The sequence below is a fragment of the Chiloscyllium plagiosum genome, chromosome 7 (assembly GCF_004010195.1).
Source record: "Chiloscyllium plagiosum isolate BGI_BamShark_2017 chromosome 7, ASM401019v2, whole genome shotgun sequence".
NCBI classification, from domain to species: domain Eukaryota; kingdom Metazoa; phylum Chordata; class Chondrichthyes; order Orectolobiformes; family Hemiscylliidae; genus Chiloscyllium; species Chiloscyllium plagiosum.
Window position 1 is genome coordinate 80183166 of NC_057716.1, and position 16564 is coordinate 80199729.

The 16564-nt window shown below is 39.1% G+C and overlaps 1 protein-coding gene across 3 annotated transcripts in view; it reads left to right on the plus strand.

The window, feature by feature from the left end:
- The window catches only part of kynu (kynureninase), a 176257-nt gene extending 169159 nt beyond the window's left edge, over positions 1-7098 (plus strand). For 2 of the 3 annotated variants that reach the window (XM_043694093.1, XM_043694092.1), the window contains one exon: positions 6771-7098. In XM_043694093.1, coding sequence (XP_043550028.1) covers positions 6771-6914 — 144 coding nt within the window. In that variant the 3' untranslated portion in view covers positions 6915-7098. The remainder of the gene's footprint in view (positions 1-6770) is intronic. The other variant, XM_043694094.1, reaches the window with a different exon arrangement.
- The last annotated feature ends 9466 nt before the right edge of the window (positions 7099-16564 follow it).

The following is a 16564-nucleotide window of genomic DNA, read 5'->3' on the forward strand; positions in this document are numbered from 1 at the left end:
GAAGGTTTATCAGACTAATATCTGGAATGAATTGATTATTTCATGAGGGAAGATTGAACAGTTCAGGCATGTATCTGCAGGAATTTAAACAGGAAGAAACAAATTGGCTGAAAGCCATAAGATCCTGAAGAATCTCAATAGGATAAATGTGGCGAGTGTGTTTGCTCTAATGGGAGATTCTAGAGCCGGTGATCATTGTCTAAGAATAAGGGGTACCCCAGTTAAAGCAGAAAAGGCAAATTGTTTTCTTTGATGATAAATAGACTTTGAAACTGTTGACCTGAAAAGGTGGTGGAAGCAAAGTCTTTGAATAGTTTGAATGCAGATGTGAATAGATTCATGTGAAGCAACAGGGTAAAAGTTTTATGGGTAGCTGGGAATGCAGATTTGAGGTTTACAACTGGATCGGCAATGATCGTATCAAGTGGCAGAGCAGACTAGGATGGGATGCCCTGACTGGCCTACTCCAGCTCCTTGTTCGTATGTAAGAACTGTTAAGTGTAAGGACACCTGCATCTCCTGATCCCTATCAGAAAGATGACAATACGACAACATGTGTCATCCGCTGTCACTAAGAACATTAATTGTATGTTCCTATCTTATATCCCATCTCAACACCCAACATACCCTCAGCGCACACTCTGTTTTGATTAGCCGCTGATTGTATGATCATAAACGTATTTTTTCTCAGCCCAAGCCCACCTCCCAAAAAGAGATTTTCACTTTTGATTTGCTGATATCAGGCATGGATACCTGGTACCTATCCAGCCACAGCATGTACAAGAGAGTCATGATGTGGAGGTGCCGGTGTTGGACTGGGGTGGACAAAGTTAAAAATCACACAACACCAGGTTGTAGTCCAACAGGTTTATTTCGAAGCACTAGCTTTTGGAACGCTGCTCCTTCATCAGATAGCTGTGGAGTAGGATCATAAGACACAGACTTTACAGTGAAATATCATAGTGTCATGCAACTGAAACAATATATTTAACATAACTAGATTGTTGTTAAGTCTTCATCTTTTAGAATGGGTTGCAGATTTCAGTTCATTAATATGTAAATCCCAGAACCTTTTCCAAGTCCCATTCTTGAGAAAATATAGGATTTATGAAAAAAGGTGACCTCAGCTCAGACAATGTTGCGCGGTCAATCACTAGACAGGGATGTTGCCTCCCAGCCACAGAACAGTTCAGCGGTCAGGGACATTCAGCCTCGGATCTTCGAGTGACTATCCTCCAAGGCGGATTTTGGGACATGCAACAACACAGAGTGGCCGAGCAGAGGCTGATAGCCAAGTTCGGGTACCAATGGGGATGGCCTCAACCAGGATCTTGGGTTCATGTCACATTACAAGGGACCCCACTCTCTCAGACACACACACATATACCTCCTACAAACCCATACACACATCCACTCACAGGCTTATACACCACCACACTCACGCACACACTCTACCAAGCATGCACACAAACAGTGACACTCACACGCAAACACTGACATACACACACTTGCTCTCTCTCTCTCTTACTCGCTCGCTCTTTTTCTTATTGCATTGTCTGAGCTGAGAAGTCACTTTTTATTTATAAAATCTTCAGTTATCTCAAGAATGGGACTTGAAAGAAGTTCTGGGATTTGCATATTATGAAGTAAAACCTGTAACCCATTGTAAAAGATGAAACACTTAACAACAATCTAGGTTTGTGAAATATATCGTTTCAGTCACATGACACTGTAATCTTTTGCTATAAATCCAGTGTCTTATGATTCTGCTCCACAGCTACCTGATGAAGGGGCAGTGCTCTGAAAGCTAGTATTTCCAAATAAACCCGTTGGACTTTAACCTGGTCTTGTGTGATTTTTAACAAAGAAAAAGAGAGAACAGCAGCAGAGAAAAAGCTTCCTCATTTTTTAAATCAGATTTTGCAGATACTAGTTCAAGTACTGGCATTGCAGATACCTTGGAGGCTAAAATAGTGTGAGGAATGGCACATGGTGAGTCATACAGGCTCAAGTGAGCTGCAGCCAAAGAGTCCTTTTATCAGTTTACTGGAGAGTGAGGTAGCAGCTATGTTCCGCAGATGAGGTCTCAGAATGAGGAATGCCAAGTGGATATGAATGATATCCACTTGGCATTAGGGGCGGCATGGTGGCTCAGTGGTTAGCACTGCTGCCTCCCAGCACCAAGATCCCAGTTTCAATTCCAGCCTCAGGTGACTGTCTGTGTGGAGTTTGCACATTCTCCCTGTGTCTGCGTGGGTTCCCTCCCGGTGCTCTGATTTCTTGCCACAGTCCAAAGCTGTGCAGGTCTGGTAAATTGCCTGTAGTGTTAGGTGCATTAGTCAGAGGGAAATGGGTCTGTGTGGGTCACTCTTTGAAGGGTAGGTTGGGCTGAAGGGCCTGTTTCCACACTGTAGGGAATCAAATCTAATCGAATATGCATACACGAATCACAGTATTGTTACAGTGCAGAAAGAGACCATTTGGTCCATCACACCTGCACATGTTCTATTACCTACTGCTAATCTACTGCCTTTTCTCCACATTCCAGCACACCATTTCTTTCCAAACAATCATCCTATGTCTTTTTGAATGTCTCATTTCAACTTGCCTGCAACACAATTCTCGGCCATGCATTCCCAATCCTAACTACTCACTGTGTGAACAAGCTTTTTTTTAGCCCCATAACACCTTTGTTTCATGTGCACATCAGTTTAAATCTATGCGATCTCAATATTTTCTTTTTTAGGAGTGGGAACACATTCGACCTATCCATACAGGCTTCTGACACATACTGGGCTGTCCCTATGTGCTGCCTTTTCCTTACAGTATACCACCCAGGAAATGCCTGGTGACACAGTATGCCCTGATAATGTCTCTGAAGCGCAGCCTCCAATTACATCGCAGCATTGATTCTCACAACACTGATCTAAACCATTCATTTTAATATCCCAGAAAAGGGTTATAAGGACTTGCTCAATTTTGAATGATCCATCTGGATTTAAAGATAAATTCTCAGTCATTTTCAAAAATGGAATGGATCAAACAACCTTCTTTAATTGGAATTCTTCTCGTCAATCCATATGTGATGAGACTTGTAACACTTGCTAAAATATGTTTAAATCACTGCATGGGAATCACCTTGTAAACTGCTTGTACAATGGACTTTCAGGAGCTAATTCAAATCTAGAGGAAACCATTTCATTATTGTCACAGTGAAAAGTGATGAATTTTTAGAATGCAACACAATTATAGGCCAGGGAATATGAACCGTCCATGCCACAGGTTTCAAAACTTTGGCACACCAAATGTCTCTGCTTTTCTGCAAACAGAAAATTTAAATTTTCAAAATTCAATGAGAGCTGAGGTAGTCAACCCCAATAAATGGGCTGACACCATTACTGCCTCAAGATTTTGACAGATTGAAAACTTGGCAGTACAACTGAAAGTTTTGAATAATTGTTCTGAGCTTTGAAGGAGCAATATGCAAAAATTGTTGTGTCGCCAAAGACTTAGCAGACCATAGGGGCTGCTCCCTCATTAGCAAGAGAAGCAACTGGTAGTGATTTAACCTGAGGGCCACTAGACCTCAGGAGAGGGAAGCGGTTGAGAAGGAGAGTCCTTAATGGTAACCTCAAACTGGTGATCGGAATTGAACCCACACAGTTGGCAACATACTGCTCTACAAACCAGCCAACTAAGCTAAACTGATTTCCAATATGCAAAATTGGGTAATTGGGAAAGTCAAGGAAGCAGAGTTGCAGCCAGATCAGCCATTATCTTATTTTATGACAGAACAAGCTCAAGCAGCTAAGTGGCCTCCTCCTGCTCCTAACTCATATGTTCATATGCTTTAGTTGACACTTCCAGCACATCACAGAGCCTGTATCATAATGTGCTTTTCTGTTTGAAGATTGGTTACTCATCCACTGAATCGTGACATTCTTTTAGAACAATACGTTCTGTTGCATGTTTCAGGGTAAGACCCTTCACCATACCGAGAATAAGAGCACATTTTTGTTTTTTTGTCTGTTTGCCACTTAATTCCTCTCATAAAAGCCTTCACTAATGATTTCCCAATTTGTGAGGCAACTATAGTTCTGAGGCCTTCAAATCTCATGACATCTCATTGCAAACAGAATGATAAATAGAAGTATTAACTGCAACATTGCTACTGAGTATGATTCTTCAGAATCTTGCCCGACTGAATTAATTTTCTTGCGTCTGTTGTAGAACCCTTTTAGTATACTGAAAGAACCACCTTGAAATACCACACTATTAACCAGGGAAACATAGTGTTTTATCTATGATTACCACCTTCTGCAATGTGACATTTTGTCATGTTGGTAAGATCTTATTTAATCAAATCCTGTTTAAAACACATTGAGAGCCCCGTTATAGTTCGCAAGAAATTCGCTTTGTGAGAATCTAATTGTCTTCAAATTCACTAAAGGTAACTGCCAAAGCCAAAACAAACTATCCATTCATGACTATCCTCAGGGAACTAGATTTATTTTTTATCAAATAAATAATATTTGAAGCTTTACACATTTTTGTCTATGTTCACACGATGTGGGTAACACTGGAAATATTGCCATATTTTAAGTTTCTTACTTAAAACTATTGGTATTTACATTTTGTTAATTATGTCCAAGATTTAATTGATGCTATGTTCTTTGATACACAGATAGAGCAGTGTTGTATACTCCATTGGTTGTTTGCGAAACATTGTTTAGGAAATCATACTGTAGACATTTTGCCTGTTCACTTGGTTCTTCTCATGAAAGGAGGAATTACTTCCATTCAAAATACAATCCCAGTTGATCCATTAGCATCCTGCAACGGTGAAATAAACATATTTGTTAGTCTCACTTTTAGTTTAATAAATGCAAAATACTCCAGATGCCGGAAATCTGAAACAAATGCAGAAAATGTTGGAGAAACTCAGCAGGTTTGGCAATATCTGTGGAGAGAGACACAGAGTTAACATTTTGTGTACACTATGGTCATATTGGTCACACCATGTTAACCTTGTTCCTCTCTGCATAGATGTTGCCAGCCCTGCTGCGTTTCTCCAGCATGCTTTGTGTTCGTTTCACCTATTGTTTTCGATGAAAGCAACGAGTTATTTCAACTCACTACCCAACAACAGGTAGCAAATCTGTTTTTGACTGGTAAACAAGAGAAAAAAGATCAATTCTACCTGTTCAAATTCATGGGATAATACAGGGGCCAGCAAGGTTAATAACACAAAGAATCAGTTTTTCTATAAATTGTCAAAAATATAATATTTTAAAGAGGGATAATAATACTGCTACTTAAATGCCAATATTTCTGAAAGTTAAGAGAGTTATATTTCACTAACATTTTAAAGATTTTTTGAAAATAATAGTTAATTTGACTGTATTTTTTTACAAGTCCGGTGTTGCTATTCTTTTTTAAATAAAGGCAATGTTTTAAATCACCAAAAAATGAGATAGATCGATATAGCCCTTGGTAGCCTTTCAAGACCTGTGTAAGCCTTTCAAGAGCTGCACACAGTTCCAAAGCAATAGGTTTCCAACCCCTGGGATAATAGATGAAGTGCTTCTCATGATGGAACTTGTAAACTATGCATACTTAATTCATTTGTCATTTTCGCCCTGGTGAGGTGTTTGACAATAATGTGCTCTAATGTAACTCAGGGTCAATTCTGGCACCACAGCCAAACCTGAACAGTTAAAAATGAGTAGTTTTACTTGCTCATTAAGACACTGTCCATTTTCTGCATTAACCTGCCTGCAGGCAGCCAGGGTGTTTATCTAAAGAAAGCAGAAGGTTCATAAATTCTTATAGATTGTGGTCCCATCATGCCAAACAGATCTATCCCTGTTTAACTGACACCTGATTAGGAATGCTATGTTAGTTTTCTCATTGGATAGAAGAAGGTCCCTAGCTGACCTGAAGACAGAAGTGACCCATAAAATGAGTCTAACATGTTTCTTTCAGGAGAAAGAAGTGTTCTACAAGAAAACCTGTGCTTGTGCTGCTCTGGACTTGCCCAACTATTACCATCTTTTTTGTTCAAATATTCCAAAACCTTCTCCTTGCTAGCTAGCTGGCAGGAAAACAAAAATCAGCTAGTAGCCTTTACGGATGGAAAGTGGGTGAATGACATTTAAATAAAGTGTGATTGTTGTAATTGTTGTGGCTTCAACTCCCTCTGTTGAGTGGGTAATGACAGAGTGATTTACCATCAAACACTTCAAGTTAAAATTGGCCACCTGATCAAAACAAAAGCCTTGGAGATCTGATCCAGTTTTTAGACCACTTGACATGATTCAATGTTTCGCAAAATGTGAAAGATGGTTGATTACCTTTATGATGTTTTTCATTCTTAATAGTTGGTTGCTGCTTTCCCTAATTTTTAGTTTTCTCTCTGGCTTGTGTAAATTGAATGTCAAGATAAAATGAGCCAAAAACCCAAAGCAGAATGTGTCGTCCTACATTTTCTCATTTCCATCCCAGTCTCTGTTTTCTCTTCCAACAAGGATTAACAGTGTGGTTCAAGGTGAGACTATCGGAACAAAGAGGTCACATATGTCACAAGGTTTATATTCTGATTTTTTCCATGGATGCTTTCATTCATATCAATTGGATGAAAGAGCGTGCAGTCACATTAGAAGACAGTGGTTTAGTAAAGCTAGCAATTTCTTAAACTATTTGCTCTTTTTAACCGATCAACTTTATTATCCATGCAAAAAAGTCAGATTATCTTTTCTTCTTGCCAACAGTGTGACCAGAGGGAACCAAATGTCCTACGAGTTGCTCCTGTGCCTCTTTACAATTCCTATCATGACGTGTACAAATTCATCAAGGTGTTGAACGAATCAGTCAAGGCCACAGGGCACCAAGTCAATGACAAAGCTTCTGTATAACTCGGCCAGATTCCTTTCCACAAGACGTGTAAGGGACACAACCAGTTACTCCACCATTACAAAATATGCTTCCACATTAATTAGTGACTTGTGTAATTTCTTTCTGCTTGTTTTTGATTGTTTTAATCTCTAATTTCCTGTCAGAAATTTGGATTTCAAGTGAATAAAGCTTGTTCGAGATAAATGAATTGATGAACATAGAAATATTGTAGAATTTAAGATCTTACGATGCCAAAGCATGCAAGGCTCTGGGCCTTAAACTGGAAAATGGGATCAGAATAGTTCTATAGGAAAAATGTTATTAAACTTGACAGGATGCAGAAAAGATTTACAAGAATGTTGACGGAGTTGAAGGTTTGAGCTATAAGGAGAGGCTGAAAATGCTGGGGTTAGTTTCCCTGGCGCATCAGATGCTGAGGGGATGGCCTAATAGACATTTATAAAATCCTGAAGGGCATAAATAGGGTGAATCGCAAGGGTCTTTTTCTCAGGATAGGGAAGTTCAAAACTAGAGACCATAGGTTTAAGGTGAGAGGGGAAAGACCTAAGTGCCAACCTTTTCACTCAGAGGATGGTATGTGTATGGAATAAACTGCCAGCGGAAGTGGTGGAGGCTGGTACAATTACAACATTTAAAAAGCATCTGCATGGGGACATGAACAGGAAGAGTTTAGAGGGATATGGGCCAAATGCTGGCAAATGGGACGAGATTAATTTATGATATCTGGTCAGCATGGACGAGATGGACTGAAGGGTCTTTTTCTATTCTATATCTCTGTGCCTGAGTTAAGTGCACATTTCTGACAGGTACAGATTTGATGAGCCAAAAGCCCTTTCCTGTGCTGTGGACTTTGTGACTCTCTGACTTTATTTTGCTTATCAGCACCAATCAATGGAAAAAAACACTTTCTCTGCTGCTGAGGAATAAATTGTTGTGAAGGAAATGCTACTCAGGAATGGAACATGATTTGACAGACACATCATTCACCCACAAGGCAGAGAACAAATCAAAGGAAAATGTCAACAGTGAGGTTCTACATTACATTCGCCACATCCAGGGTTGGCTTTAAATTATCAGAAGGGGCTGTGATGGATCAGGGTGGTTCTGTAAGGTGTTATGAAGGTGTAGAAGTGTACTGTACCTTTAAGAGAGTGAGGACTTAGCAATCACACAGAGTGCTGGAGAATTTACAATGTGACATTTGGTCTAGCAGCAGACACTGGCTAAGTTGCTATGGGACAAAAGTAAATTCAAATTTGGCCAATCAGTTTAAATTATACCCGAAAATACTAACCTCCAATCGTTTGAATTTAGTATATTAAAAACTAATGAAACAATCCAATGCTTTGGAGTATAAGATCAGAAAAAAAATGAACAGTTGAGAGGAGAACTGCCATGCCACCAGAATTCACTGTATAGACTGCCTGAATCACAGCTCTCTTAAAGGTACCTTTATCTATCAATGACCTGTGAAACAGAAATCCCTAAGAAGAAGAAAAATGCTTTGGAGTATAAGATCAGAAAAAAAATGAACAGTTGAGAGGAGAACTACCATGCCACCAGAATTCACTGTATAGACAGCCTGAATCACAGCTCTCTTAAAGGTGCCTTATCTATCAATGACCTGTGAAACAGAAATCCCTAAGAAGAAGACAATCTACAGAGGAAGATTCAAAGGAAAAATTCAACAGCTGTCTAGCTTTGAAATTTGAATTTTTGGTAAGTCTTACTCAGGGGTTTTATCAGACTATATTATAGAAGGACAAGTAAAAGAAAGGTTAGTGGAAGGAATTGTAAATAGTTGTTAGTTAATTATTCTCTGCTGTACTTTAAGAAATAAAGCTGTTAATTTTTACTTTAAATAGTTCTTGGCCTCTCGAATTTCCACAAATTACTGCACGGGATAAATCTTTTCTGTGTTGCTGATTTAAATTAAGCAGGAGGGTTTACCCTGTGTTGTAACCAACGTAAGGTGGAAAACTGGAGATCGGGATTTCTCCAAATACTATGGGATTTTATCACCAGAGCATGACAACACCATCAGTCCCCTGGCCTGAGGCCAGCCTGATTGTTAAAGCTTGGGATGGAATGTGAGAGGCCTGGGAGTGGACTTGAGGCCTAATTATAGACCTCTATGGTGGGTGTGAGGGGGTCATTAGAGATCGTAGTGTCTGTGGGGAGATGGGCATGTACAGGATTTAAACACCGGTGCGGTATTGGAGACTTGTTGGTTGGCTAGACATCTAAGGGGTTGGCCAGCCTGGTATATGTGGCAAGGCCTGGAGAAAGTACAACAAAACCTGGGTGGAAGGGTGAGGATTGTGTAGCTTGAAGACCCAGTGGGGTTAGTGATTGATGGTAAATCTCAGTAGCATGGAAAGAGAAGGATGGTCTGTTGTGTGGTAGGCTGAGTTATGTCTGCTTTAAGGCCTGACATGGAACATTGAGGTTTAGAAAGACAAGGTGTGGGGATAGGAACACTCAATGGTTTGGCATTGTGGTCAGGCTGGACATCTCATAAGGAAAATCTTGTTCTAATGTTTGATAAAGGGAAGGTTGGCCAGATGGGAAAGGTGGATCCAGCAACCAAGTGTAAGGACATGCACCTCTTGGATTCCGAAATCACTCATTTGAATGGTGCTGTCAGGTTTCCTAAGGCATGGAAAAGGCAATGCTATCAAAGTTTAAAATAAAAGCAACAAAAGCACTTGGGGTTTCAGTGACATATTGAAGATATCAACTCCCTAGTTTGAAGCAAATAGTTTGTTTGTCCACCTGGCTGCCTTAAAGTAAATGGTTAGGAAGTAGCTCCATGAAGGGAACCCAATTTTACAGATTTGACCAACTCTTGACACCTGACCAAAACATCACTTTTTCTATTCGTCAATATTCTACTCCATTCACCCACCCCACCCCCTTCAAACCCAAGTTGCAATCCAAGTACCATCTGATAATGCTGATAGGAAGAGAATTCATATTTTATTCATCCAGGTATCCAAAATCATGGCTGAACTGTATTGAGTGCACATGGTACATTGGAAAAACAGATGTCAGTGTAATAAAAGAAGATACATAGATGCTAGCCCATCCATGGTTTCATCTTATCTATTATTTATACTTCTCCGTAGGCAAAGAACAATATTTATATTAGAAAGTTATGAAATTATATATTAATATTAACTGATAGAAATTGTTTTTAGGTGCTGTAATGGATTTGTGGTGTAGCTAGCCATATGTGAGGTTCAGGATGTAATTGATAGAGTGGCATTTAAAGATACATTTACTGACTTTAACTGTTCCTATGAGGTCATTGAAATTGTTAGGTATTGCATCCATGTCTTTTAGAGCTACATACCTGCCATTGACTAGCCAGCTATCTGCTTCCATTAGCTGTGCAGACTTTGTCTGGACCGCCTCATGGGATTTGTGGTTAAATCACATCGCCACTCTTTACTTTAATAATCTTCATCCAACAAAGCTTTTTGACTTGTACGATAATTGACTTTTCTTTGTGTTCAAATCTATTTTGCACACAATTCCAGCACCAGCTGGAACTTCCCTTTTACAAAGTATAGAATCGCTCCAAGTGGTATTGGGCTTATATGGACTCGGTGTCCTTATTCAAAGGGGTTCATCATTCCTGATGAAGGGCGATTGCCCAAAATGTCGATCTTACTGCTCCTCGGATGCTACCTGAACTGCTGTGCCTTTCCAGCACCACTAATCCAGAATTATTCAAAGGGGAGCCATTCAAAAGCAAGTTTAGAACCAGTGGCATAAAGACATCGTACAACATCACAGGTAGCAATGAGGTTGACACATTTCCTGTGTGGAAGAAATGTTCTGGTTAATCAATACAATCACTGTTCTGTTTTTAGAAGCTGTGCATTTGAACCCCTATTATGTCTAGATACTCCACTGGGCACAAGAGTGACTTGATGGGCTGATAATGAAGATATGTGTGGTTTTATTCAGCATAACAGTTTTAAATTTAGTGTTGAATTGATCCCTAAGTGAAAAGGTGGTCATAATTCTGACCCTAAACATTTGATTTGATTTATTTATTGGCACATGTACCTAAGTACAGTGAAAAGCTTACAAGCAGTACAGGGAGGTCATAGTAAGCAAAGACATACAGATCACAGGGTGAAAACAAAACTTAGACAGCGGCACGCAGGTTATGTCTCATGAGATGTGTGCTAGGCAAGATCAACATTAACAAGATCAATATTATTTGAATTTAGAGAGTCCATTCATCAGTTTAATAATGGCAGGAAGAAGCTGTTCCTGAACCTGCTGGTGCATGGATTCAAGCTTCTGCATCTCCTGCCTGATGGTAGAGGTTGTAGGAGATCATTACTGAGATGTGATAGGTCTTTGATGATGTTAGCAGCCTTTCCCCAGCAATGAGCCATGTAAATGGAGTCCATAGATGGATGGTTGGTTTCTGTGATGGTCAGGGCTGTGTACACAATCTTCTGTAGTTTCTTACGGTCCTGGGCAGAGTGTTATGCATGCGGACAGCATGCTTTCAATCGTGAATCTGTAAAAGTTGGTGAGGGTCCTTATGGACATGCCAAGTTTCCTGTTGGTGGTAATACCTACTCTTGTTCTTGTAGCGTCAGCAGTTGTGGCTTATATCTTCAATAATCACAACATTAATAATTCCTTCATTCCAGTCAATATTTAGGCTCCTTCCCATTGACAGATGTCTGCATTAAACAATGCTCTTGAATTGTAATTTAGCATTATTATAACCGTGAAATCAATAAAAAGGAATGTTAATGATTTACTAATGATAGAGAATGTTATTTCGAGTCCTAGGTTATCCTACAGTCTATCAATACCTGTGAATTATTATGGGCAATAAAAACTGGCCTAGCCAGAGATGTCCACATCCTGTGAATGAATAAAACAAAATGAATCATTGAGAATGCAAGATGTGTTTACTGATATTGAATACACTTCAATCACCACTCACACAATGATTTAAACAAAAGCAGTTGTAGCTAATCCTCATGATGAGATTAATCTTACATGTTCTTATGAATAATCAACTATTCAATATGTTCAGTGAGGAGGGGTACATCAGCTTCCCATCTTTCAACTTCACAGTTGGTTAAAATGGTTTAAATCCTTTATGTCATGCAGTTATAAATCTCTCCAGTGAAATTGAGTTTAATAACATCCACTGAAAGCAGTAAGGAGTCAATCACAAGTTACTCTTGAACGAAAGTAAGCAAATTTCATACCTACTAATTTTGAGAAAACTAGTAAAGGTATGATGTGTACAAACACTTCAACCCTTACAAACAAACAAGCACTAAGTTAAATGAGCAGAATATTCAATACAGAGGAAGATAAAGTAATGTTCAGTTTAGAGTCCTTTAAGTGTCCTTGAGATTTGAGGGTGTTAGTCTTGACCATGGTTAGTTGGTCAATTTCTAGGATCATCAATAGTAGCAAATATTGCCATTGTCTTTTAAATTTTAAGCTCTTTGATGCTTCTTTTCAGTCCTGCCTGTTGAATAGGGACCTTACTTCTTGCGAGGGAGAGCTGTATCATCTTGGGTTCAGTTCGACATTCCAAATTCCACCTCATTGGAGTGTGTCAAAATTTTACTTGACATAGCAGCTAGTTCATATATCCATATACCACCAGGGTATTCTTTTCAGATGTGATAATTGCAGGTGATATTTCATAATCAGCTTGTGGAGATTCTTATAATTGTGTAATTCAGATAGGAGATGAGGATCCTTTTACTCTTCCTTTGGATGCCTGACTGACTAGTTTTACTGTCTAAATGGAAAATGTTCATTTTTCCTTCTACTCCATTTGACGTAATCCAAGCCAGTTTCATTAGCCAACCTGTGGTCCCTGTGCCCATTTTAAGCTAGCCTTTTGATCTCTTTCTAAAACCACTTCACTCCATTCACTTCATGAATATCTTAGGTATTCATTATGGACTATAAAATTTAAATTTTATAAATTCCTACTTTGGAAATAAAATCAGTCTGACTCCAAGTTGGGATACAGACTCTAGTCTGATAACTTTAATAATTTGTCTGAACTGAGATGTCACCTGTTTTATTCACTAAATAAAACCTTAAGTTATCGCAGGGCTGTGACTTGAAAGAAATTCTGTGGTTTCCATATTAGTCAATGGAAGCCTGTATCCCCATTCCGAGTGATAAAGACTTACCCCATCGAGGTTTGTCTTCTACAGTGCATCAGTGGTGTAACACTTTGATCTTTTACTATAAATTATGTGTCCTACGAACTTGTCCCATTAGCTACCTGACGAAGGAGCAGCACTCCAAATGCTTGTACTTACAAATAAACCTGTTGGACTATAACCTGGTGTTGTGTGATTTGATTTCCTGATGAAGGACTTGTGCCCAAGGTGTCATTTCTCCTGCTCCTTGGATGCTGCCTGACCTGCTGTGCTTTTCCAGCGCCACACTCTCGACTCGGATTTTTAACTTTGCCCACTGCAGTTCAACACCGGCTGTGTTAACATATGGCATCCAGTACCATCACTGATATGGAAGATCTTGGGAAAGATAAATGCATAGAAGCATTTTGATTCCTACCATTGTAACTAATGAATCAATGACCTGTCTTACAGTACATTGGCCACATCTTGACTGAAGGTAGATTTTATACATTTCTTGTTAACTCAATACCTACAGAATCTGCTATCAATTGACACTATTCAGTTAATTCCTATTGGAGCACCTCAATCTCCTTCTGCACTACATTCCATCTGGGTTTGAGTTTTTGGCCTTCCTTTAGAAAAGGACATTTTCTGAGACTTAAATTTATCATTTGAAGGAATGTTAACGGTAATCTGAGTAACAGATACCATTGATCTTTCTCCAGTTCGAAGTAGTTTGCAATTATGTCTGAGCTGACCTAACACAAATATTATCACAGACTCAGTAAGTAATTTCAATCTATGGCACATTGCACTTTAAATGAAATCAAACATGCATGTTGCCAGTTTATTGCTCATAAAACACATTTACCTAGATGTTGTTATTGTATGAGACAAAGAAAGGACTGTAGTCCAAAACTAAGCTTGATTAAAACACGCGGAAATTAAAGAAATAACTCTTACACAAAAATTAAGTTAACGTTTCCCCAAACTGACTGCCTGAAAAACACAATTACCTTCTGGTGAGCTTGATTTAAGCTGCTCGATTTGATCATGATTTCTGTCAACGGTTGGACTCAGGGTCTTCTTGTGCCAAAGCAGGCCTCATACAGAGTCTTTGTCGGACAAGTGTTTGCTAAGGGAATCACCACATAGTGGTCCTTTAACTTTCACCTTTCTGCACTGCTTGCTCTTTGGGTAGCTAGTGGGGCAGGTACAGATATCTTATATGGTAATGAGGAAAGGGAGGCTATTCAGGTCAGAAGCAAGAACTAGTGAGTGGCTGCTGATAGGAAGGGAACCTGCCTCCTTCCTATCAACTGATATGTGGCCTTCTCAGGCTTACCTGTTGGGTGGGCTACCTGCTTTCTTTCTCATCTGAACCTGGGAAAATTGTACCCCAAGTAGGATTGGGTCTTTATGAACAATAGTGACATGGCTAGAGGTGAGAAGACATTGGGTATCTGTATCAACAGCAATACAACTTATTTTCCAGATGTCGGCCTCCTTCTTGGCTGCTTGTAGGTATGGAAAGTTCCACCTTAATTCCAGATGTCTGTAATCTACCAAAAATGTATCAATACTTGGGAAATCAACTTGAATTTTGTACAGACAACTTGAATTTTGCCAAACTGACAATGAATTGTCATTCGGGAAATATTTTAAGATATTATGTGTAATGTACTGTATCACAAAATGATAGAAACTTGTCAGGATGGATATTTTTAATTTCCATTTCTGGATCTTGTTTCTCCTCACTCACACAAATTTTCATCTTTGAATTACTTGTAACTCAGGTTTAGTTCTCCTTGTGTTACAACTAATGTGATTGGATATAGTTATTCTAAATCTCAATCATCTTTATCCTATAATAAGAACATTTTATGAATTTTCATAACAGGAGACATCCCTTAAGTAATGACTTCAAACTTAAGGTTTCTTGCTAGATCCCATTGGGTGCAATAAAACATTTTACAAAATACAGATAAAAATGTAGTTGATTATAACAGAATGTGTCCTTAATTGTGTGTTTTAGTGTCTCATTGCAATATAGTTTCTTACATTCTTGCTTCAAATGTGGGCCTCACAAAATATAATCTAACTTAGTACTGTAAATAAGTCATCATGTTGCATATTTTACAATTCAAGTACAATGATTATATAATACTTCATTGTACCTAATGAAATTCAGTCATACTACTATGTCAACATTGTTTCACTGTTGCGTTATTTAATGCTGGGTCCAATGGGCACAAAGCTTTTTTTGGTCTTTTATGGGTACTCTTAGAACTAAATGCTTTCCAAATTACATTTAACTTCATGATGCAATATCCTGACAGATAGAAATTATAAAACAAGTATATTTTTGGTGGAGAAGTTAGATAAAGTTACAATTTTTAAAAATCCATTTCTGTGATGCAACTCTATGATGTGAATTGCAGAAAACCATTCCAACATAAGCATATAGAATGCATGCAATTCCTTCAAAATACAAAGGGGATGTGTGTGAGTGAGTAAATGTAGAAATCACTTGATTTCACTCAAGTATCACTGACTATCCATCTTTGAGAACAAGTTTGTCCTTAGTGCTCACTTGTCCTCCCACTTACAACATTATACAGGAATTGTTCCCTCCTGTAATTGCTTTAACTTGGCTTCATTGCTCTGAGCCTATACCAGATCATTGGTTTGGATCATAGTGACAGCAACTATTTGTTCTGAAATAGGGCTGCAATGGTTCTGCTTCATTGGCCCCCTGCTAAGCCTAATTGTCTGCCCTTTTGTTCCAAGTTGGGGATGTTCAGTGATGGGCCTTGAGCAGTTTAGAGAATGAGTTTGAGCAGGGATGCAGATGGTAATGATTTCCCATTTGCCAAGGTGAATCTTCCACCTTCCCACAGTGGAAAACATTAGTCAAACTGTTACTGACATTTCTGCTGTCTGACTGCCTGCTGCTGATGAAAATATTTCAGCGTAGCTAACCAAATAGGTTACAGCTTCAAGCTTGTGGCAGGCTGGCTACTCATTTTGTTAGGCACATTGTACAGTTTTGGTTACCTTTAATCCTGCCATTCAAAAAATGTTGAAAGGGGGTGTGTTCCATCAAAATGGTGAGTAAGTTCAGGTTGATAACATCAGTAAAATGTTGTACAGCCCAGCACACAGTTAGCAAAAGATTCTCAATACATAGAGAAGCCTAGCTCTATTGGTGAAACAGTCCAGGTGGCGTCGGCTGCCAGACTGAGTTTCCTACATCGATGTTGGAGAGGTCCTGCTGCCAGCGTGGCACATGTAGCTAGAACTTCCAAGAAGAAGGAAGTTCTGGGTCAGGTCCCTGCAGTGTAGGGGCTAATTTAATTCAGCAACAGCATTCATGTGCTATTCAGCTCAGTCCCAGCAGGCATTACTTTTAAAAGAGATCAGATAGTGGGAAGACTTTAATGGCAAATCCATCATTGTGATTCAGACAGTATTCCACTAATCCCAGACAG